Below are 25,895 nucleotides of genomic sequence, written 5' to 3'. Positions count from 1 at the left end.
CCGAATCGAAAGACCATCACGATCCATCTTTCGGTACTGCTCGAGAAATTCTTCGGGTGCGAAATACGTCCCGTATACGTAAGTTTCGAGCTCGATTTCACGAACGAGTACCTAAAAGCCTTTCCCGGGGCTGACTTTGGAACTCTTGGCGGATACTTTGCAAGTTTCTCGCCCTGTTTACCTGATACGGGGGTGGCTCGGGCTGCTGGAGTCAATGGGATGGAAACCAAGCCGAGTAGAAACCAAGCCCGAGGTTTAATGTAAGGCAAAGGGCAATGCGGTACGGAGGGAGGCCTTTCTGTTTTTATCGGGTGAAACCGCGAATGGCAGAGGCATCCATCTAGGATAGAATTATAGCCTTGGATGTAAACACGTGTTTCTACCACGATTCCGCCACTACGACCTCCTGATTTTGCGGAAAAGATCGACTCTTTGCCATTACTTATGAACGATAAATGTTACGCATCGTTAATGATGTATTTGCTCTTATCTTAAGCCTCTTTAATCCTTTAATGATTTTTATACATATTATTATATTATTACTTGGTCGCAACTTTTTAAAATTTTACATTATGTTTTACGCAAAAATATTATTTTGTGAATTATGTGAAAAGTAGAGGACTGTATCATTCCCTCGTATAAGATTTTACAAGTATTTAATTAAATATATTTATACAATGTTTTATAGCTGATAATTTATTTAATGATTATCGAGTTGATTATCAATACTTGAGTCATTATTAATTAAGAAATGTATGCAGTTTAAGTTTGATTCGAAAGTGCCAAGTTGTTTCACCTCGAATCACATTCTCTTAATTAAATTGACACGTCTACTCACATATGTCTATGGAACGTCCGCCGCAGAAGCAGAGGATCAGCAGGTAAAAGATGAGGCACGTCTGCAGGTAGTCCATGGTAGCGTCGATGGTCCGCGGGCCCGTGGTCATCGAACTCTCATAACCGCTTCTGCAAAAATAAAGTTACAAAAAAATTACCCTTACGTACAAACGGCTCGTAATCCCGGCGCTACACAGAACAGAGTGATTAAGCGTAATTCCCGGGAAGGCGTCTTGCCAAGCATAGAGATTGCGAGCGTGAGAGAGGGGTTGGAAGGAGGATAAGGACGAGCGGGAGGAGGGCAGGAAGGGGGGACGCGACGTGGACGTAGAAAAAGAGTCTGGAAACTGAGGCCGTTTCGGCCTCCCCCGTGCTTTTCGACGGGGTGAAATGGCGCGGTTCTCGTACCGGACAGATATACGACCGGTACAGGAGCCGCGGACAAAGAGCTACATTCACGCCAGCAGCCATTACGCGTCATTATCGAGATTAGGATCGGCCGTTCGACGCGAGAGAAGGAGAGATGGAAAAAGAGAGACTTGCGACGAGGATGGTGCGGGCGCGAGAAAGAACTACGGAGAAGTGCCGTAGGGCTCTTCGGCTGGTTCTTCTCTCGTATGCGAGGGGGGCGAGAGCTCGTGTGTACCGGATAGTCTGAAGATACGATGGGTTTCGCGGCGTAGGAGGGAGGAGGGGGGGGAGGATGTGAGACTGTATTTTATTCACGGCGGTGCCGTCATGGAGCAGGAAAGAAAAGCGAGGGAGAATCGTACGAGAGCCTTACTTTTTGGCTAATTAACGAAAGGGGGTTTCTTCGACTACCGTCGACCGTACCTCGATGTTTATCTGCCAAATTTAGGGAATCCTTTCACTGAGACTCGTTATTTCACGACGAAAATATCCGTGGTGAGATAGACGCGACCGTCAGGCGTTTTATATATCGCGCTACGCGATCGTGGATTCGTGGATTTCAAGAATTTATCGCGGGTACAAACAGCTTCAAACGACATCTCTCTAATGGGTGACAAGTATTCTTTTAAGCCGGTTTGATTTTCTACTAATGTTTTTTTTTTTTTTAGTTAGACGGATTAAAATTAAATCCGAATTTATACTCTAAAACCGAAACTAATGAGAAACAGAATTATATCATCACGAGAAATAAAATTATATCATCAAAATAATGAGAGATAGTTTGTGCATTCGTTGTTGCAATGTTTTCTATTTCGTTAAGTATTTTATTATAATTGACATTTTGTTATTCAAAGAGAAACAAGCCTGCAGTTTATCTATAATTGTCTGAATAGAGATCCGTAGATTGTCGTCGCGTTAGATAGCTAATCCAAATTCGAGAATTTGCGAATACGATTGCGATGGCTCTATGGACAGTTATAATCGATTAAGTGGCTGAATTGGATTATCCAACCAGCAATTAAGACACTATTCAGCGCGAAGTGATTGCGTATGCCGGTACCAGTGTCGAGCATAGTACGATTACAATGCGCGCGATCGATTAGTCGACATAGTAATTAAGGTCACAGAGTGCAGCCAACCTCTAACCGGCCGATTGTGTCCAAGACACGGCATTCATTTCTGAGCCGATGATTAGATCAATCATGACGTACAATTAATCATTGCGCTTGAAGATAATCTCATCGTATAAATGCACACTCGGTTCTAATGCATTCCCATGGTTTTACCATCGCAAGATACATTCCCCGCAGCGACCGTGTCACCCCGAATAATAGCATTTCAAAATTGCTTGTCATCTCAAATTACACACTATGCACAGTAAATGTAATAGCATTAAAAATAAAAAGTATATACGAGAAAATAATCGCATCCGCGAATAGCGTACTCGTGTGAACTAATTGCACCATTGATCTGCATTTCGCGCGAACTTACTCGCGTAGCAGAACGTTGAGTTCTTTGTACCTGCCGGGCATACTTCAAGTAGAGAGGCTTAATCATTTGCTCGTAATTACGAAGAGTTGATTATGTCCACATGTCTGAATTTATATGCACTTTTGCTCGAGGCAAGCACACACATCTTATACCTTTATTAATATTCCTTTACTTATTTCAGTTACCCCGCCTCCGCCTCCGCATCGTCCGTTTTTTAAATAATTGTCCTTCTGAAGGCGAGGTCGATGAAAAGATAGAGTTTCTTTCTCGAACAAATTTTCTTTCGACTATCTTTAGTCACAAAGGTTTATTCCGGCACAAATATTCAACGCCGGCGCCGACGCAACGCCCAAGTAAACCACGCGAACCTCCGCTCGGGAACGAAGAAATCATATGAATTTAGTGCCCCGTTTGTTCCGGTCTTTTACAATACGCACACTGCCATCTTTCATTCGCTCGAACCACCGCACTGCCGCGTTCGGCCACTCGGTTCCACTACGTGCCGCTGTATAAGGTGCCCTTGTGCGCACTTGGAATGCTCGATTTGCATGGTATTCGTCTCTTCATTTTTGCCGAGTGCATCGCGCGCCCGTCGCGTCGTTGAGCTCGCGAGCCAGGTGCATCGGTGCTTAAGTGGAATTAACGTGAATGATGGGGCCTAGATAAAGCTACATCCGCCTATACCCGGTTCGCCAGCGTATTTCACGAGTGAATACACATGAATTTGTTCGGCGAATCAGCGAATCAATCATGCCGCACCGATTACATTCGATACATATTCAAAGCGTGAACAGCGGATTCTTTCGAGCTTATTAATCTCAGCGAGCGCTCGTAAATAAATGCGACAATTTCGAGATATCGATACCAAGAGATTGTCTGTCTTTACGTTATAGCAAAGACAGTTATTTATACGTCCATGTAATTTATATATACTTTAATCGGTAGTTCAACCACGTACACTTTAATCAATAGTTAAAAAGCTGTTCGTGTTTCGCGCCATTCGGTTAGATAATTATTTTCCTTGAAATTCAAACTTAAATTAAAAGCCGAGAGAAGTATTCCCATTTGGAAGTATTCCTATAGCACATTCTAGAGTTGGCTTGGCTCCGTTCCTAACGTGTCATTCCGAAGGGAGTGTGAATGGGAGAAGGAAGGAAAGTACCGCTGCGCACAGATCTGCAAGCTACGTGTACGAATACACGCTTTAATCTCCACACTTACAACGTTTCCGGATCGTTAAACGCCGTTCGTCGACGAACTCTTGAGTTCGGGCGAAAAATTCGCATCCAAGCTCGACCAAGAGCAACCCCTCTCCCTCCTCGCGAACGGCTTTAACCGCGGCGGAAAACGCGTCATTTTCTCGTCGAGAAGTTTTCGACGATGCAGAAAAAAGAGAGCTCGCAAAACTAGAAAGTAAAAATTCTGCATACACGTACACTAGAATTTCTTCTCGCGAAACGACGATTGAGGTGTAAAAAGACAAGTCTCTCTCTCTCTCTCTCTCTCTCTCTCTCTCTCTCTCTCTCTCTCTCTCTCTCTCTCTCTCTCTCTCTCTCTCTCTCTCTCTCTCTCTCGTAAAGTTGTAAATATTACCGAGTTCGTTAAAATTCGTTCGTTTGACAATAACCGTCATTTGTATCAATGGACTTGCAAAATGTGTAAATGACGAAGGCAGAGTGTTTTCGCGTGAATATAATTTCAAGAAACACATTTATCGCGGAGACAAAACGTGCATTTTGCATTCACGGATTTTCGGTTCATAAAGTTGCCTATTGCAGAAATTCCGACGGCCAAGCGAGAAATCACGCTCAAAGTCTTTCGCGAGGAAACGCACGATTCTCGGACTGCGAGATTTACGGCGGGCGTAGGAGAAGCAGGCATGGCGTTCTTTTGAGCGCTGTTTCCATCGTTCGGGCGCATAAATTTGCGCGTGAATTCGTGGAAAGCGTTGCGTACACGGACGCGCGACGGTCTCGAGTGTTGGCGCAGGCAAATTAAAACTCGACGAAGTCGTCCTCGCGTAATTGCCGGGGCGCGCCGCGACTTATTTTTGTAGATCCTTTCCTGGGGACGCAATCGCTGACGCGAAAAAATTACCAGACGGCGCGTTTACACTATCTCTTTAACAAGATAACATAAAGATTAAAAAAAATGTGTAAAATAATTATATAATAAAAAAATCTGTAAGGAGAGATAATAATAATAATTATTATTATTATTATCTGTACATTAAAATACGATATTTAAATATTTTCTTGTTTGCATAAATTAGCAATTTTTCTTTTTTAAATTTTATTTAATTTCGTGTAATTGTAATGATAATATCTATTATATTAGACTCTCTTAATTGAGAGTCTAATTCAAATTAGATATACAATCAGGATCGAAACGTTCTGATATATTTTGATTACAAAATTCGCTTCTGTATTCTCTATCATTGAAAATGATCTTTATTTGTTGTTTCCTATGACTTTTATCATCTTAGTCTCCACTGCTGGATTTATTAAGAATTCGATTTATCTTTTGATGAACTTTGAACTCTCTCGCCGATACGTAATTTATTACTCAAATCTTATTAATTCACAAAGTTACCGTAATAAGTCTCCGGCTCTTTGACATTCCAATATTTTCCGCTCGAAGCACAAAAGTTAACGGTAATCCTCTTTCCGCTTTCCGCTCTCCTTTCGCTAGTATATTTTCGTCTGAAATCCACAGGGCAGCTTCTATGAAATAGTTGGGTCATCCGGCGATCTTCAAAGAACTTTGATCGATTCGCCAACTGTTCATAAACAGACACCATCGCAGTCTTCGAAGCGGCATTTCTAACGCGAGAAAAAGAAGAGACACGCAAGCACGGCTAATTACGAAGGTCCCTCTGGCTACTGTGTGCTGTTGGTGCTGAGGCTGCGGCTGCTGCTGTTGCTGCTGATGTTTATCTTCTGGCGCGAGCGATGGGAACCCAAGATGGTAGAGCATCTCCCATTTATTCAGCGCAAGAACCGGTACGCTTCTCCTCGGTAGGACGAGAAAACGACTTGCAGCTCCTGGCCGTGCCTCAAGATATCTGCATCTCGTTCCGCCGTCTTTCCTGCGCCTCGAATCGCGGTACATCCGTAGAGTAAAGCCGGTTCCGTATTAATTTTGTGCAGTTTTGTAGCTTCGGGTGTACACTTTGTCTTCCGATTGGTGTACACGCGCGAACTGAACGAGTCGCACTCGAAGCGTGAGGACGCCTTTGGCGACCGGTGCAATGGACTTTAACGACGACATCGCCGCGTTATCTATTTAATCATGTTCGGGGTAGTTCAAGGATCGTCCAATTTATGCTAACCATTAATAATTGAGGTGTAATCAAAAACACGTGTACGATATATGTCTTAATCTGACAAACGGAAGAGACGAAAAGTCATGAGAAATTTAACTTTTTCTTCTGTCAAACAATTTTTCAACGCATTTAATAAAGAGTGAGTTTAAGCATATTCAAAGAAAAACATCTGTGGAAATAATATTTTAAAACCAATAAAAGAATCGAGACAAAATATACTGCCTAGTTTAAAACAGAAATAAGCGAGATATTTAATCGTTTTTATATGAAAAAACTTTCACGCGATTATTATTATCTATAAAAAAGGAAAAGCAATAATTTTACTTTTCTCGGAAGCAAGTATTAATTTGTTACGTTTAGCGTCTTTAAAAAAAAAATAGCAGAGTTTATTATTCAAGCGTCCTTCCTTTAAAATATATCATTCTATCTAAATGCATGATCCACATCACTGATACATATATTTCACATGGCAGTAAGCGTTTGAAATTTATATCCCAGTATTTCATTCCGCCATACAATTCCAACCGGTATCCAGCAATACATATTTTACAAGTCTAACGCGAATTAGAAAAGAAAATTGTCGAGCAGTAGAATGAGAATTAACGTTGTCTCTCGTCTTTGCCATTCACCTTCGTAAGCTCTATAATTAAGAACTCTATAATTACATCAGCGTCTCCGGTTAAAAAGCGATATTTTATTGCTGTAGAAAACTGTCGGTGCTGGCTGCATGCGACGGAATAACTTTCGGAGACACAATGTGAAAGAAAAAGAGCAAACTGCTGAGATTACAAAAGTCTATAAGAGAGCAGCGATGCGCGTAAAGTTATCCAAGCTCACAGTGTCCTCTGTAAAAATCTATTATTCCGATCTTCGAATCTTGTTCCCCATCAGGAAAGGCTCAATCGCATTCCGACGCGATAGAGAGCGGTCAAAGCGCCCGTGGCCCGTAGAGTTTCTCTCGTTAGGTCTGCGCTACCTCGACGGGGGGTGCTGCCCATAACTCAGCCGAAATATTCGCCTACATTCTGCGCGTGGTGTACGAAGGTTAGGAACGCGTGCATATACCTCGTTGTCAGAGCCAACTTTATCTACATCGTGTATACTTACACACGCGCGCTACTACACACATAGATTCTTTCGTATGCATAGGGTTAGAAGCACGCGCATACGTGGTGACGTACAATGCACGCGACTAAGGCTGACCCTGGCAAGGAAGAAGAAGAAGGTTGAAACACGGAGGGAGGGTTCGGTGACGGTGGCGGCGGCGGCGGCGGCGGCCCTCTGAAAGAGGGTACGCTAGGGAGGCGGCGGTCGGTGTGTAGTAGGGCCATGAATTATGCAGTTCGCCGCGGGCTAAGGCCTCGTATGCCGTTAAGAGGAAGGAAGACGGAAAAGGAACGCCGTACGGTGAGAGACTAAAAGAGGGACGCAGATGGGGATATATACTCGCACGGTCCAGAGCCACTTTACTCTCCTCATTCTCTCTCGCGTCGCGTTCCTTCTCCCTCCTCTTCCTCCTCACCGCCTCCACCTGTGTGTGCCACCACCTGAGCCCTCCGCCACTACCATCCAGTCTTCCACCTTCACCTCTTCCTCGACGCCGCCTCCTCGACGCGCCCGCGCGCATTACGCCGCCGACACTTTGCTCCGACCGATTGAAATTTTCATACCGGCACGTCTACCGTCCCAGTTTATGCCTCGAACAAGTGAAATGTACTGCTACCTGCTACCGTCGTAGCGCCGGCTTCTACTTTCATCCTATTCTCCACCTTCCACGTCGCCATTGCTGGGCTGAGAGAGTGGCAGGGAGGCCTCGACGTCCGTTTCTCTGCCTTCACCCTTTGGAACATTTCACTTTTCCTCCGTCTTAACAGAGAGAAGCTGCGAAGTACGATCCGTAGAAGATAACCGACAAAATAGAGCGAACGTGTCGATATCTTTACGATACTTTCTACCTATGCGCGGAATTTCACAGACGTGCCATATACGTCTGTGTCCGATACGACGAGGGGTCACGATTATTTTGCGAACGTACGGCTATCAATTCAACGACTAGTTTTTTCTACTATACTGAGAAAAGAGACCGCTTTATATTTCTTTGACACGCACCAGACGAATGAACAATCGAATCGTTAAATATTTCACCGTGACTCTCCATGATAACGGGCAAGAACCATCTACGGATATAGCTAAGGTCAACTAAAATTTTTATGTTAGCTTGTCTGCTATTTGAGTTAAACTTGCACGGATCAATTATGTCAAAAGTTAATAAATCTAATATATTTCGAGATTCATGAATTTGACATTACACACATTTAGCCTTTTAAAATATAAAATTAATAATTAATTTGTGTTTAAAATAAAGATTGCCCTGTAGAATTAAGATTTTTATTTTCATAAATTTTTTTTCATGCACTCACTGTAAAAAAATTAGTTTGATATAAGATTTTGAAATTAAATTATATATATTCTACAGAACAAATCTTTATATACTTTAACTTTTATGAATCTGGAAATGTATTGGATTTATTTACTTTTGACATTCCTTCTTAAACGACAGAAACAATTTTACTTTTTTCTTCATTCCACTTGCAAGACATTTACCTTTTCTACATTGAACCGAAAGTATTTCTTTTTTCTTTTTGTCTAATTATTTTGTGCCAATGTAACGACGGAATATATGAAAGTGATTATTGATATTCTCAAAGACACTTCTCCATTGTATTTTATTACTCAGATTTTAGCGCCAGTTTCTTGTGTAATGGTACGCCAAACAATGACCCGGTTGACGACGAAAGAGCGGTAACGATTCAGTTCAGACTTGGCTTGTGGTAGTCGAAATGAAATCGGGAGTATCAGAATTCGATAACACTTTATTTGACAAAGAGTACGAGGAGCAGTATCTGTCGCTGATAGAATGGTCTCGAGTGCAAACGATGTCACGAATCGATAGCCAAATGATGGCCGTAACCAACATAGAATATTGCTATGTAGACTACCTTTGAAATACATAGTAAGCGTTGTTACCTAACGGCAGGATCGTTAAACTTCCTTATTCTATAAGAGACGACCTACGAATAGTAATGTAAAGTCCAAATTACGCGCAGGACTCCGGAAATAGCGTCATAATTTAACCTTGCGTCTAGAATGGTACCGTATCACTAATGTAAAGTTATTTTATTCAAAAATCGACTGCAAATGTTCCAACTTTTCATTTCTTGATACTCTGATATATTATTAAATATAATTATTAAACGATATACGTACAGTGTAAAAAATTTCATGTAAAATTATAACTATCAGTGAGTAATATTAGGATCATCTATTAAAGATGTATATTTTCATACATCAATAAATTTATCGTAGATAAAATTATGATTTTATATGATAAGTAAGCAGTTTGCATAAGTAAATTTATATGTTAAAAATAGACTTTTAAAAATGTTTTTGTAATAATACATTTTATATATATGTATTTATATAATTTAATCACATATCTATTATATATTATATAAACTTTATTTCATACAGAATAGTGCATAAATATATGCACTAAAAATATGTCTTATATGTCAAATTGTCTAACCAACAGTTCTTAATTTGAAATTTATACTGCAACGTAAATAAGCTAAATAAGATACATATGATTGTAAATTTATATTTATTTTTTAACTTGTACAATATATACTTACGTAAAAATGCAGCTATATGTAATAACGTATGAAATTTCATATACTGTATAATATTATAAAATTGTACATTTACATAAAATCTATAAATTATATTTTTAATCTTGTAATTTTTCATCAAATATGAAGAATATTAATAATAAAAATTGAAAAAAAAACTAATTTTTGTAAAAATATATAAATTTATACGGTTCTACTATTAATAATGTAATTGTTATACTCATTATTTATATAACTTTTTATATTTTTACAGTGTATATATACATACGTCAAGTTCCTAGGTTCTAATTGATACTTGATTTTCTTAAGACGGATATAATTCACGAAACAGTTTAATCGTCTTTGTATACTTCGTGTACGTTTCTCGATTTTACGACCTGAGAGTCTTTATTCACGGATGTGATGTATATTTATTCGGAAATCTTGCATCGTCAAGATCTCCACGGGGTAAAATTAACGACCAGTCACACAATTCGCGTCGTTTCGCATACCATACGAGTAAAACATCGGGCTCGACGATGTCGGACGCGTCAAATATACACGTTTAAGTCGTACCACGTGGAAAGATCGTTGGAATTATGGATTTACGAGCGGACGTTATCTCTCTGTTAATGTGCTGATTAGATTATATGCGACGAGAGCATAGCGTTAGAGTCTCCTCGCACCGTGTACATAAGAGTCTCCTATCGTGTACATAACTTTTTCAGAAAATCGTAAAGAATGCGACGCGCCGCGCCGGTTTCGTTGTGCGTTCCCGACATACGACGAGAGTTTTACGAGCCGCGCGGATTAATTATTCCACGAGCGGCGAAAAGCGGCCGCGTTATGCGTCCTCCGGGGTTGAAAAAAAAAGATGTGCTATCGCGTTTGGTATCGGCCGTTTTTAACGTCCCGCCGTCTGCGGGTTAACGCCGCGAGGAACTCAGAATAGTTGCAGAAATACGCAGCTGACGCTCGCAAATTAGCTTGCGGCAATCCGCAGCGGAGCCAACTTTGCGAGCGCATGAAATGAGATCGCTTTGAAGCCCCGAAGTTTCCGTCGGAACTCCCGTTTCGCGAGAAAGAGGCCGCATTCGCGCGCTCAATTGAATCCTTTTATCCCGCCCTCCCCCTTTCTCCTCCCTAACGCGCTCGTCGTAATCCTCCGGTTTAATATATATATATATATATATTTTTTTTTTTTTTTTTTTTTTTTAAGCGATGTATATACATATTTCCTTTCTTTCGTTTTTCTCCGTTTTAGTTGAACTCCAAGAATAACACATCGGAATACGATGAAATACGATCTATGTTTTCCTTAGCGGACAGTGGTCTTGGAATACAAATTCCTTACGCCTTCTCACTTTATACGTGAGATAATCGCATATTTTCGTCATAGCTTCGAGACTTTGAAGCCGCTAACATAATCTCGTTGTTTGTGTTACTATATCGTTAAGTCATTACCGATCTAATAGGATGAGAATCAAAGATTCTAAGAAGCTGAATTAGTCGAAAGAGTCAATCTGTTATTTGTACCACGAGTAGTCCGATATCTTCCAATTGTCGAAGAATTATTATGCAGATAACAAAGTAGATAAGATAACTTGGAAACAGTATTATATATGTATATATGACTGTTAAAAGCGATTAATTACTGATTAACGAGACGGATCGAGTTCATACATATATACGTACGTGGACAAAACTCTGTGAATGATGTTCGGTTTTACTGGATGACCGTCTTGCCGTGCCGTCAAGCCTTCACCAAAACCCGTTACAGCCGTTCTGTTCTCATAAATCGTTTATTCATGTTTAATGCAGCCTGGTATTCAGAATCCCGAAAGTTTTCGAAACTCTCAGACGGAGAGCACGACTGCGACAGGAATCGGTGGGTGGGAAGGTGCGAGAACTTCGAACAAGGGAATGCTTTTGCATCGAGGCGACGTCTGTGAAACCAGTCGAAAAAAAAAAGTCAAGAGAAACTGCAGAATCGAGTTCCCGTATCGGACCGGCCTTTTGCCGTCTGCCTAGAAGACGATTTCTCGGACACGAGATCCCTTCGCACGTGTGCGCGAAAACACCGTGTCGAGACACTCGATTTGCAACACTCGTCCGATCGATAAGTACATAGTTTCGTATTCACGGGCTTTGAAAGTTTCTTCTTCGTCGATACTACGAGGGTATCGACCGAGTTGGCTAAATTAAATATTTACGACAGGCAATAAGATAACTAGCAATTGTGTAGGTCGCCATATAATTTCATGGACGGAGATATAAAGTATAAGGACGCCGCGGAGTTTTCGTGATTGAAGGTGATAAACGGAAAAAGTACTTTGACTTGTAAAAAATGAGCAAAGTTTGCGACGTTATATTTACGCGAAAGTGGATTGTCAGATCATCTTGAATCGTGAACAAATCCTCGTAATTAAAGAATGTAAGATCTCTAGCTTCGAAAAACAATTCACATTCTCTTGAACCAATTTTATAGAAAGAAATGATAATCGTGAATCCGAATAATGCTTAAGAAAGGACGACACAAGTTATTCTTAATATAGAATCAAATAACCGCTATTTCCGTAAGAACGGCCGACAGTTTTATGTAATACCGTTTCATATATAATTCATTGTATTTCAATGCGTATGCAACGTACACGCGCGTGGAAGATCTCCATTTTCCAATGACAAATCCCGCGTTTTATCATCTTATAATGTATACACTCGGAAGAACCACGCTCGACTTACAGTTCAAAGAATGATCTCCCCGAGCGGGAATTCTCAGGGTTTCAGTCGCGAGTCTCAGAAACGCAGGAAGGAAAAGCTGAAGGAAAAATGAAGAGGCGAGAGGAAACGAGAGAGAAAACGAGAAAGAAATGTGCAGGAGAGTCTCTAATCCGTCGTCCTTCAGGAGGCTTAAGCTCGTCTTCGTGTACCCTGGCTCGAAGAATACCGTTTAAGTGTCGTCCGTCTGGGAGTCCTCCACTCGGGTAAATATTTAGGAATTTTTGAAGAGTCCCGAGTGCCTAAGAAAACAGTTTACTTCGTAAGAAGGAGGGATCCCTCCCGGGAGTCCGAACAGCGCCGGGCCTGGAACAGTCATCGCCAGCGCGTCTTTCGTCGGCAATCAAACACACCAGCATCGCGCGCATGTCGGAAGAAAATATACAAAGGAAAGATGTAGGAAGGGGGTGCGCGCTTCCCGTTGAGAATGTTACCGCGCCTTTGTGCGTGTTTCGGGCACATTTTCTATCGCGCGCATCGAGAATCCGGGCCTATCATTTCTATTTTTTATTTCCGTGACACGCGAGAAACGTGTGCAATCATTAACTAAATAGCGCTTGCTTTACCATGTCGCGTAATTACTCTTAATTGGACTCACTGTTTGAGCAGCTCATCGTGGTTTCACGTGCGCGTGATTCTCGCAATTGACTCACCTGTAACATAAAAATAATTACATGATTAGTTTTAATATTCCAAACTCGTCTCTAATTATGATTGCATTATGTGATTAAAAGATATATACTATTTCGATATTGATCGGAGTAAATTATGTAGTCATTACTCGTATTTTGATTTTCGGCCGTTTAAATTTCTTTAAGCGTTACATATTTTCCTTTCAAGAGGTACGAGTTTAATAGATATTAAAAATTGTTATCAACACAACATTGTTCTTCACGATCATTTTATTCGTTGTGCGTTGACGCAACTTGCATGTCTCATCGCGTGGTAATGATAGCGCTATGTACATACAATAAGAAAGAGAAGACGTCGACCGACGTTTTAATGAGAGAAGGACGGCGTACGGGAGCTCGTTATAACGTACCATCCTATAAAGAACGGTCAAGGGACTGAGGAATGGGCCGTGACGTGTATATAACCTTTTGGTAGAAACCGTTCATTACCGCGCGCAAACATACTCGGTAAAGAGATCACATACGTGAGCTTGCGAAGCGTATTTCGCAGCACTTTAGCTTGTCGTAATATACGTATATACATATATCGGTCCGGATAGCTTTAACGAGGAGAACGAACAGAAATGATGACTTTATCACGTGATCGATAACGTGATCAAACGTATAAAGGGTGACAGATGATGCAACACGTGAAGTCATGTAATAAATATTTAATTTATGGTACGCGAAACACGGTAATAAACGACACATAATGAAACCGCCGATTTTCTACACATCGAAATATTGTTGACAATTAGTCTGGCTTTGATTCGATAGAATTGCGACTCCAAGTTTCATTATGTGTACCATTGACGGACGTAAATGCGCCGTCACGCGTCAACGGGCTGTTTTCATCACGGCCGCTCGTCAGCACGAGTGCAATAAACCGTGCTTAATTACATGCAATAAGTAATTAAAGTGATTAAAGCTTATAATGCGCGGGACGCGCACAATCAGTAAACGCGAGCGTAATCAAAATTTCGATTGGACGAGCGTATCGTCAACCGTTACGACGAGCACTTTATAACCATAGGCTTTCCACGACCGTTTCGTGCTTTTAACGAGATGGTATCGCGAATACGGTAATCCAGTCCGCGCGCTTTAGCAGCAAATGAAAATTTCGTTTCAACAGCGCTTCCATTCATATTCGTCGATATTATCGACATATGTCAGTAATTTTGTTAATTCGAATCAGCATCGATTAACACTTCGTTACATTATAATTCATTATTTCGCAAAAACACGCTGAAGGGGATAAAGCACAGGAGGAAAAAAGCTTCACTCTGACATGAGATTAATATACACAAAGAAGATTATTATTACACAAAAATGTCATTAATCATTCATTAATTGCCTATCAGTTGTAAAAAAGGTGATCATTGATATTTAATGTGTTAAATATTAAAAATACCTGAAAAGAGATAACAGATTCAATTTTATGGTTAACAGAATAAAAGAAATGCAAATACTTAAAAGAAAATTTACATCTCTTTTCCTCTACTGCAGCAACGAGTAACGACATTTTTTAAGCTCATTCGTGCAACCAGCCGGCTTCGATAGCGAGACGTTTTTTATTGCGAATTTCAACAGACTCTACGGCGACGTCGTCGTTGTCGCTGTCATCGTAGTAGGTAGTCGGTACGTGCGTGCATCCTCGATGAGAGACGTGCGTCTGCTGAATAATGCCGAGAATTCGGGGAAAAAGAAAATGAAGGTCGACGGCAGCAAAGAGTACGAAGGACGCTGTAGACGGAGTGAAAGAAGAAAGTAAGAGGCGAATAATAAAACGCCGGGCTATAAAAAGGGAGAGGAAGAATGGATGAGGAGTCACGTGGCCGTCGAAGAAGCAGCCGGCGTCTCAATGAATCCCCTCGAGCGGTCTCGTTAAAACGAATCCTGCGACACTGACATCGACACCGACATTCGCCGACATCGTTCTCTTCTTCTACTTCTTCTCCGTCTTCGTCATGGTTTACGTGATATCGAGTGGCAGTTATAGAAAGATGAACTGCATTATGATCGACGAAGACTTTCAAAGAACGAAAAAGCTTTGGTGAAAAACTGGCAGTGTTACGATGCGGTTTAACCGACTTTCCAAACAATCGTGCCCTCTTTCCTCCCAGCGTAGACCAACTATCTTCGTCCCTCCTTCCCTTCGCCTTTTTTTCTCTACCCATGACCGGAATCCACCCACCCACTGCCTCTATATTTACCGCCGCAATAAATTTCAAGTCAGATTTCAAGCGAGCTCGGTGCGAGGAGGCCGACGTGAAATTCGCGCGCGGATTGCATTGCTCCTTTATCGAGGGCTGGTAAACAAGTTAAACCAGATTAGAAGCGCCCTGTCTCGTAACCGGTGTTTTCTGCGTCTGCGAGCTCCAGCTCTTGGCCCTTTCCCCGCGGCCATTCTTCTTTTTCATGGCGAGTGACGAAGGAGAAAAGATCGCGACGATAGAGTCAAAGGAGGAGGAGGAGGACAAACAGAAGTACAGAGAGCCAGAGGACATTGCGCTTCATCTTCTCGAGTGGGACTCTTAGTTTCTTTCCTCTCGCTCAGGCGAGTTTTGGCCCTCGTGTAAACAACTCCGTGAACTGAGCGTGTTATCCGGTCTGCGACGATGGATATTGTCTTTACCTATGAATCCCATTTCTGTTCTGGAAGCGTTTAATCAGACTTCTCTTCAAGAAACGTATCTACAAGTGGAATGCCTTCATTTCGTAAGATTGTCTTGTTCGCGGTAACGTGTATTCTAATAATGCGTTTGCTCTTGAAACGATTCATCGTGTCTCGTAAATCTAATAAAAGTTTTAACTTGTTGTTAGGATAACAGAGGGATTCGCGGAAAATAAGCAGACGTCTGACATCGATTTGTGTAACCCACAATTATCGTAACTACTACATTTAATTCCAATTATACGATATTGCGTGGTCGTAAAATCGCGCGTGATGTACAATTCGATAGGAAATTACGCGTTGCCCAAAAGTCACGAAAGCGTCCGTGCCGAGGGACTAAACAAATTACATAGACCTGTAGCAGGAGGGTCTCGGTCAAAATTTTCTATCAGCCTTATACGCAAACGATTTTCCGAATAACGTTTCTGCGAAATTGCTCGATGAACGCGCATTAGGATTAGCGTAGGCCAATTTGCAGTACCCTTCAAAATTGGAAGATAAAAGCAGAAACGTTCATTGCCATAACAATGGTCTGCTGACACGCAACAATTTGCGTCGCGAGGGATCAGCATGCGGGATCGTCGCGTCGCCTCGCGTCGGCGTGCTTTCGCGTAATCAAATGGTGTATATCGAATGCACGTATACGACTACACGAATCGTCCACGAGCTTGTAATTACGCAATACGTTAATAAGATTAATGCCACTGTCAGAACCTTGAAACAGAGCACGTCGGTAAAATGGTAATCTCGTGATGCTCCAGCCGCGATGAAATGCAACGTAAATGTTAATCCTATGATACATTAAATTGCTTAAAATCGGCTTCTCCGGATAATGCGTAACGCGATGCGTATTAAAGGAAGGTGAATTAAAAAGGTTCGCAATGTGCCCGAAAAAAGGTACCGGCGATATACCTTTTTCGAAGCATCCCGCATGTGTTCACGCTGTGATACATACGTGCGTGTATACTACATAGTCGTCGGGCACATACATATACCCGTATACGCGAACAATGCCTCGATTCAGGAACGTATTGCGCCGGTTGTGCCTTACGGCAACGGTATATACGTCGGTGAATGACGGGCATTCGAGCGAATGGTACCAATCAGACTGATTGGCCGGCCGGTATTTACATTTCTGCGAGCGAGCCTGCCGCTCGAGGCCGCTTGCACGATCGTCGAAGAGAGATTCGGGAGAGAATGCGGGGCAGATACGATGCCGGTGCATAACTGTATAAATCCCCTCTTCCCCCTTTAGCGTGACACTCTGTGACGCGGGGACCATTTCGACGCGAAGCCTGAATACTCGTCGTGCGCGTTGTTCGATTCGCGGTTGGGAATCCTGAATTGTTCCACATTTTGTCCTCGTCGGCGCGTTTCTCTTGCAACTATGTCGAGATTCACTGATAATCAATCGACACTTATTTAAAGGAGAAATAAGTATATGACAGAGATATATAATTTAGCAAATTATTGTGTGTGTGTGTGCGTGCGTGTCTTTGTAATATATAATTAACATTATATATTTAATATTTAATATTTCAATTTTTTAATTTAATTGGATATATAATTTGCAATTATTGGCCGCTATGTCGTTTGTTTTAAATTTGTTTCGAGCTTCTGATACGTATTTTCTCACTGAAAAATATCATCTCAATGCTGTAAAATATAGTCACTTAAAACGACTATTACAACTATTCTGAAAATTATTAGCGATTTTTTTTTTTAGTGAAAGAAGATTTCACAGTGCAGTCAAACGGCACCATGTTACGCTGCGAAAGAACGCATTTATCCTCCAATTAAAATCTCCGCAGGCGAGAATACTCTCCGACTTCACGCTCGAGAGAGAAATACAACTGGCAATTATCGCGCACGACTCTCGTCCGGCGCGATGCTCGACAACGCGGACACGTTTTATCTCGTGTCGGTGGACAAGCCGGAGGCGGGACACGCGAGAGGACCGTTTACGATACTCGAGGCAACCGATGTACTTTCCGTTCTGAGAGTTAATTGCGCCCTCGCGAACTCCTTCACACGCGAGAGGCGTCCGGTACATCGGCTTCTGCAAATCTCAGGGACGTATGCGCGCGTTTAAAGATTTGCGAGCGCGCTTCTTCGTCGAGATCGCGATACCACCAGCTGGCTCGATGTCTTCTCCAACAGAGGCGTCGAATTACATCTTACATCCGTGTTCACAAACAGTATAGTCGCATGAATTTCAACGATGCGGCGTCGTCGATGCCGTCGAGGGTCCTCTTTCACCGGCTCAGGCTAATTAATAACCGCGAGTAACAAGGAGCAGATGTAGTGGTAGAAACTTGGGAACCAGACCCCCGATCCACGCTTGGTCGGCCGGCTTGGCTCGGCTGGTAGCAATATACACACACAAATACACCCACGCGTTACCCATTATTGTGCACGTGTGGTCCGGATGGTCGCGTGCATGCTATTAGCGAAAAGGAGTGTCTCGAGTCTTACTAGTCCCCACCGCGAAACAACTGTCCCTTCCTTTTACCTCTCGTTTTCGATCTTTTCGTATCCCTGAATGAAAGAGATGAATAGGCTTCCGCTGGATTTCGTTAGGGATCCGAAGAAACACTTCCGGCTCATAGGTGAGACATTATTAGATGTGTCAGATGTTTAAAAGGAACTCGTTAGCAGGGAAAAATAAAGTCAATCCTTCAAAAAACGCTTATATCAACGCTTTTTATATAGATATTGTCATTTACATCTTAATTATTTAATTAACCATCATTATTTCAGAAAGAGAAAGAGAGAGATTTAATCATAGATAAAAAATGTAGTCAAAGTACAAAGAATGAACGGTCAATATTATTCCTGTCATAGTCAGGCTATATATTAGCAACGTTTCTATGCGTGGTCGCGTGCGCAATAATTACTTTTCGGTACGCGTCGACATGGCTCAAAAAGCAACATTTGCACGCGACGCGGCTCGATGCGTCGCGCGTGCATATACGTTCCGCTTGAAAGTAAAAAAACAGCACACACTCCCCACACACACACACACACACACACATACACACACGTTTCGAGAATCGTGTGCGACAATGGCTTCCTGTTCCATCCCTGCGGGGCGTCCAGCTATCTGTCTGGGCTACCATCGCGTGAATGAATCATCCTCCGACCGCATTGTGTCTTTTTTCCAGTTTTCTGTCAGAATCGCTGACATCTTGATCCAACGTTTTGCTTTAGTAACTTTACGGTTGGCTTTTTGAAAAATGATATCTCAGCTTGTGCGCGTGCGTGTTTAAAATACATGCGTTTTCAATCATTTTATCGGATATAATTATTATTGTTGTCACGTATAACGCTACATTTTTTTAATGTCATATGTCTGTCGACTACGAAAGTTAAAAACTTTGACATTCTGTGTCATATACGACGATCTTTTGGGGCCCGCGCTTTCTCGCGGGTTCTCACGTGGCTCCGATAATCCGAGAAGAGTAGCGTAGTCAGCCATACTGCCACCATTCTCAGTGTCATTTTTTTATTCTTAAGCCACCCCACGATTCGGTCGTAGACCGGGATCGCGAGAGCGGGGTTTCGGCTTGAGCTATGGCAAACGAGGTATTTCAGGCCGCGGAACGGCGTGGCGTAGGCCGGTCGTAGTTCGCGGATGTGTACGTAATAACCTTACGCTGCGCTTTTTTACGATGCTTATCAAATGCAAATCCTACTTTATTGCGATTGGTATTCTTATTAGACGCCTTTTCTTTTTTGCCCGACTCCGACCGAAGAGTTCTCGGTCTTTCTACTCTCGATCCTTCTTTTCTCCGCTCGCTCTTTCCGTGTGGCGCAAGAAGATTTCCGTCCGACCGACCGTACCGTATATAACAACGTGTATAAACGCGAACGACCATCTTTTAACTTCCCATTTGGATTAAGAGTTCGTGATTGTGGGTTGCGTTATTTTTCGCGTCCGTTTTCCGCCGTCCGTACCGGAAAACATTTTAGCGAAAATTCTCGAGATACAAGCGCGGAAGATGTTACAGTGACACCGAACTTTTTCCATACCGAGACAAATGTTGCTTCGCCATTCGCGTTTCCGACAACTGTTTTTCCGTTTTTCGAAGAGACCAATAATGGTTTATTTTAACAATAAGCAAAATGTAACGCGTAAATGTAGAGTATGTCTTGTTCCCACAAAACAGCGGTTTTTATTACGTGTGGCTCGGATTTGAGCCGGGTATTTTGATTACGATGTACTTTATGCAACGCCAGCTAATATTGAATTTTATCTCACAGGCGCTATCTCTTCGGTATCTTATGTAACACGGGTACGTGTATTTTACTGACGCAGAAAATTTTTAACGTAGGAACTTCTCTCCACAAGTTTAATATATTTGCGTTTTACGTATCACAAACATGAATAATTTAATATATCAATATGAAAACTTTGAAATATTGAATCTTGTGTGACATTATATCGTCATTATTGATATATAATAATATGCAAGGAAATTAAATTATTAATAATCTAAAAAAAATAATAAAATAATAGTAATTAGTCAAACATTAATAGAAACTAAACGAAAAGAATTTGATGAATTTTTGACACGTTAACGTATTTCTCTATGATTAAAAGTAGTTATCGATTGGTGCGTTATGGCAATTGAGGCACTCGAGTTGATTAATTTGAATCGTGAAAAAAATTACATACGCATGTTTTACCTAAAGTCAATTTTAACAAACTGCCGATTTAAATTGATCGGCTTTTATAATCCGGTTACGCGATTAATCGGCGACGAGCAATAATAACTTATGATAAAAGAGGGAGATGTCTCTCTTTTTCTCTCTCTCTCTCTCTCTCTCTCTCTCTCTCTCTCTTTCTCTCCCTCTGTCCCAATAGTCGTGCGGATCTGCTTTATAGAGGCAGACGCTTTTTGGGAGCTGCATCCGGTTGGAATTTCAGTCGGCACCTCCTTCCACCATAGAGGAGGGCGTCGGATCGAGGGACAGAGGGGTTGTTTTCGTGCAAAGGCACGACGTATCTGCGGCGTGCGGGCTGTTCGGTATCAAACCCCAGCGTGCCTAGAATTCTCCCTGTAATTGCATCGCTCGGTGCTCACGCCAAAACGATTGCATTTTCGAACCACGTCATGGCATAAATAGTAAAAACCTATGTTATCACCCCCCTTCCGCCCGGCTCGCCTGTCCCTCCAACTTCCATGAGCATCCATGACAGGAGGGAGGAGGGATCACCGCCTTGTCTGTTTTACGCGCGCTATCTATCGCCGCGTGACGTTGATTTTCGAAAATCGTTTCGCTCGTTTTCACATGAAAGCGTCGACATTTCCACCAGAGTCCCCGGTTGCATTCGTGCGCGGCATGTTAAACGGAATTGTAAATTTCAGCGCGCTCACTTTCGGCCGGGCGATAATTAACGCATTGTGGTCAGTAAGGGCGCGTACCGTATTTGCTGCTGTGGCCGTGATTACGTGGACTGTGCAAACTGCAAGGCTCTAATTACGTTTTAAAGCGTAATCTAAACTGAAACGCATCGGTTAGCACGTAGGTGTAAATTAGGAAACCGACCGGCGTCAGCTCGAAACTTCACCGTCATTGTCGACTTTAATAATGCACTTGGCACGATTCATTAAAACTTTAACAAATAATAAAATTCCGAATTTGTTGAAAATTAATTTCACAATTTTAGTATTAATGTTATGTCAGTTGGAAAAATGTTACATACCTTTGTACTGAATTGTTTATAATAATTCATGTATTTAAATATAGAAAAAAAGTTTTTTATTCATTTATTTTTATACAATATATATATATATATATATATATATATATATATATATAATAGTTTACTGAAATAAGCGTTGTAATTTTTTTAGAAAATAAGAGATTATTTAATGTAGGCTTACAACAGAACGTAGCAATGGTAATGAAGGCGCATCTCGCATTACAAACGTACGGAACAAGTCTGCTCGCATGCTCTGTCGGCGTTTCGTACATTCCTCAAACGGACAAATGTGCACGGACACGTGTTCATCCGAAACGGAACGCAACGTGAGATCCAGGGTGGAATCAAGGGTAGAACGAGGAGTCTCGAATTACTAGACAACTACGGGGGAAGAGAACTGATCGTTGGGAGGACGATGACTCGAGGTGTTGATACGTTACCGCGATTTCAGCGAACAAAGGCGTCGAGCCATATGAAATTTGACACTACGGACTGGGAAAAACTAAGGTTTTTTGATCGAACACGATAAAAATGTATGACAAAAAGCGATTGTGATATAAAAAGTTATTCGCACCCGCGGAAGCTGTTATTATTTTCATCAATTTTGCAACTGTGTTCAATTTTTAATATAAATATTGTTTCTTTTATATTTAATCGTTTCAAGCTTTACCATCGCGATGATTCATAGTTCGTAAAATCTAAAAATCACAGAAATTGATGAATAGGATGTTGCTATTTAACAAGCAAAGCTAATCTTCTTGGAAGGGATCCTGAGAACGCCCTCCGTCAAGAAGAACTGACACAAAAGAAGGAAGGGAAAAAAGTTCGCGCGTGCGATCCGAGGAAACGCGCTGGCCGCCGTCTTTATCTCCGAGCAGGTATCGAGACTGAGAACCGACGTCTTAAAAGTCTTTCGTTAGTTTCTCCGCCCACGAGACGAGGATAATCCGAGATCCTTTCTCTCTCTATATAGATATATATACAGAATATCTTCGCAGCTTCAAAAAACTTTAACGTTCAATGGTCCGACAATTTTCTTCTCAATCGATGACGACGTCACAGTCAACTTGACAGACAGTAAGCCATAGTAGGTATCGCCTCCAATCTTCTTCCTGCCACGCTTCCTGATAGATTTATATGCCCGAAATATACCAAAGCCATGAATAAAATATCTCTTGTCCCAACGACATTTTTATATCGTCAGCTGTCGTAGAACAAACTTTATTCGACAGCCATCGCGAAAGGAAAATTCGCTTTCAAATGTATCAATTCCACTGACATTGAATTATTTTATTCATCAAACTTTTGCTTATTTTAAGATCATTTGTCTATTATAATAAAAGCTATTATTTTTCATTCAGCAAAAAAAAAAAGCTATTTCTTTACTATATTTTATCCGTTTAATAATACACAAACATTTATGGTTCCGATTCAATCTGATAAATTAGATTTTATATGTTTTATTCAGGTCTTTACATTTTAACCAATGACTTTAATAGCATTTATGGGCAAGTACAGGGATAAAAGAAATCGGCACTGTGCCGACAATCACGGTAGGCCCTTCTGCACGCAATTACATTCGCGTTCAACCATGCGCGGAAACATAGGTTCGCGAATGGTCGGTCCGATGTAAGGTAAGAGACGGATATTGCGTCGGCTCCGGCCGACGACGTTACGCACGGAAGCTCATACGCCGGCAATAAAAACGCCGTGCACAGGGAAAAGAAAAATACAATAGAAACGCAATGGGTACTAGTGAATGACTGGGCGATATGGACGAGCGAGAACAAGAGAAGGAAAGAGAGGGAGAACTGAAGTGCCTCGCTCTCTGGCATCGCTACAATTGGCGGTGATCGTGTTCCAGCCGCCGCGATGCAATCTCATTCGCGCTCTCTCGCATGAGCGAGCAGAAAGCGCATTTCAAGCTGGACTCTTGCTTTCCTCCACCTCCTCTTTTTCCACCACCTTCGACCTGCTCTCTATTCCTCTCTTTCCTTTCTGTCTCTTATACATCATCCGACTCTGGTATTGTGCTGCTACGCTCTTTCCGACTAATGGCTCGAAATCCGAAATTTCAACGAGATCTCCAATTCGAAGAGGCTTATTAGAATTTCAAATTTCCAACAGTCAGCAGTTAATATAAATATATTTATGTCTACATATAAGATGAAAATAAGATAAACTACAACTCGATTAATTAGAATCAGCATATGAATAGAATTTCAGAAGTACAGGCGTCTAAACGACTCTGTGTAATGTTCTCTTTCGAAAGCCTTCTCGCGATGCATGTAATGCGTTTCGTCTCGCCTCTTTATCATCCTGCTTATACCGGACGAAAGTGTTTTTCTGCTCGTTGCTTGCTTCCCCTCCACCTTAATCTTCGCTAAATGTATGCGAACAGGTGGGTGTCAATGAACACTTTGAGATAAGCCTCGCAAAAAACTCTTGGAGAGAATGATTCGATTGGCGAAGTTAAAAGGCCGATAAGGTATCGTCGTCACCTTCATCTCGAACACGGTATCACGTTTCTATCTGACAATCTACTATATGTCGGTGACTCGTTACAAGCTTTAGCGAACAGGTGGGCGTTGCAAGATGAAGAAGGATGAAGATCGGGATAAAATAGCTACGGAGAGGCAATATTTCTTCATGAAATGGGCGATCAACCGTGGCGTGGCAACAACGACGATCGAGTCGCGATGAATGGAGAGAAATCGGAGCATAGATAAGCAGCCGTCACTTACAGCTCGTTCATGCCACTCGTATGAACAGTCTGGCCGTGAATGTTACGGTATGTCAAGGGGGCCCGCGTGTCGTTTACACGGTCGGCAGTAAATTTAGATCAGCGGCACTCGACGTTACCCTCAAAGCGTCTCGCTCGGAGGATACTTTTTCTAGGCATAATTTTAGGCCGGCCAAATAGTTCGCGTCGCTTTCCGCCACCGCTCCGTTAATCATTTCAGGCAAATGGTGCCTCGAAAACACGAAGACGCCGCTTCGTCTGGCGGAGGAGGAGCTGCGCAGAACGGAGGGGTTGGAGAGAGATAATTGGCAAGCGGAACGGGGACGAACTCTCTCTGGAAGCGATATTCGCTAATCCGACAGCGGACAATTATCTGGTCCGTCAGAGCACGACTCACGGACAGCAGACGAGCGTGCAAACTTGTGAGAAACGGCCGACGGGGCGGCTTAAATTTAGCAGCTCCCTTTTAGCGATGCGCCGTAGGAGCATCCGAGTGTGCAAACGTTATGGCGTTACGGCGTTACGGCGTTACAGCGTTGATGCGACGTCACCGAACGTAAAGTGACTCTGTCGGGTTATCAAGCAGATTAAAGAAAAGGCATCGTTATGCGAATCGCGTCCGCGGTTATAAAGCTTGCGATAAGTAATTGAAACTAATAGACTTCATTTTTTTATTTGCTTGTTAAAAAATAATTATTCACGTTCAATGTGTCTTTTGAAAATCGCCGCTTGCTTTTTATATCTATAAATTACAAAGGTGCCTTTATGAAACTTAATAAGACTCAGAAAGTCGGAGAAATGAGACTAATAATTTTGTTATCGTCCATTCATATCACGCAGGCAAGAGTTAATGAATGTCCTTAACAAATATCTGTTTTACCATCGTCGTTAGTGGAAGCGTTGTTTGCAGAAGGTAATGAGGCTTAAAGAGGTGAGACAGAAAGGAAAAGAGAGAGAGACAGACAGAAACCGGCACGAAGTTCAACGAAACCGTGCCACGAATATGTGAGTATTCCGTTCACAAACGTCGTCGCCTTCTGCGCGTTTCTAGAAAATCGCTGATATTTGAGAGATGTGTAGTAGAAACTCCAACACATAGAAGCGGAACCGCTTCAGACGTAAGCGCTACTTGAGAAAGTTTTCTGATTAAGGAATTAATTACGAAGGATGCCCAGTTGAGATGGTCGGATTAGAAACGGCCTGCTTCTTAAGCATATCGACTAAAAGATTGGCTCGATTCTGCCGGAGATGAATCTCTTGATTTTTGATCTTCCTACCATCTTTACTCAAATCTTGACTGTAATTTTGAACCAGAGCTGCGTCTACCGTAAGCAGTCGGAACTTTCCGACTCGAGAATTTCTTCGCACGTTTCTCTATTTTTTCTCTCTCTCTCTCTCTCTCTTCGGTGCGGAGACGAGTTTTTTACCAACTGAAACGATGCTGGTAGTAAGACGAAAAGCGAAGAGCAGTCGGAGGAAGATGGTACGTCAGTTCAATGTCTTCATGGTAACTAGTCCTTAATGAAGCAAACTTTTATTTTACTTTCGAGTTCTCCTTGCACGGCAAAGCTCCGTCTCGTCCGCCTG

General features: G+C 42.0%; 2 protein-coding genes across 4 annotated transcripts in view; one reads left to right on the top strand and one right to left on the bottom strand.

Moving 5' to 3' along the window:
* The window catches only part of LOC140675109 (discoidin domain-containing receptor 2), a 146,334-nt gene that overhangs the window by 27,816 nt on the left and 92,623 nt on the right, over positions 1–25,895 (bottom strand). For 2 of the 3 annotated variants that reach the window (XM_072909201.1, XM_072909192.1), the window contains one exon: positions 839–966. In XM_072909201.1, the coding sequence (XP_072765302.1) occupies positions 839–947 (109 nt within the window). In that variant the 5' untranslated portion in view covers positions 948–966. Of the gene's footprint in view, positions 1–838; positions 967–13,108; positions 13,164–25,895 lie in introns of all 3 variants that reach the window. The other variant, XM_072909184.1, reaches the window with a different exon arrangement.
* The window catches only part of LOC140675134 (uncharacterized), a 216,023-nt gene that overhangs the window by 136,509 nt on the left and 53,619 nt on the right, over positions 1–25,895 (top strand). The window lies entirely within an intron of this gene.

Source organism: Anoplolepis gracilipes, chromosome 2, assembly GCF_047496725.1.
Source record: "Anoplolepis gracilipes chromosome 2, ASM4749672v1, whole genome shotgun sequence".
Lineage (NCBI taxonomy): Eukaryota > Metazoa > Arthropoda > Insecta > Hymenoptera > Formicidae > Anoplolepis > Anoplolepis gracilipes.
This window is presented reverse-complemented; position numbering and strand designations above follow the sequence as displayed.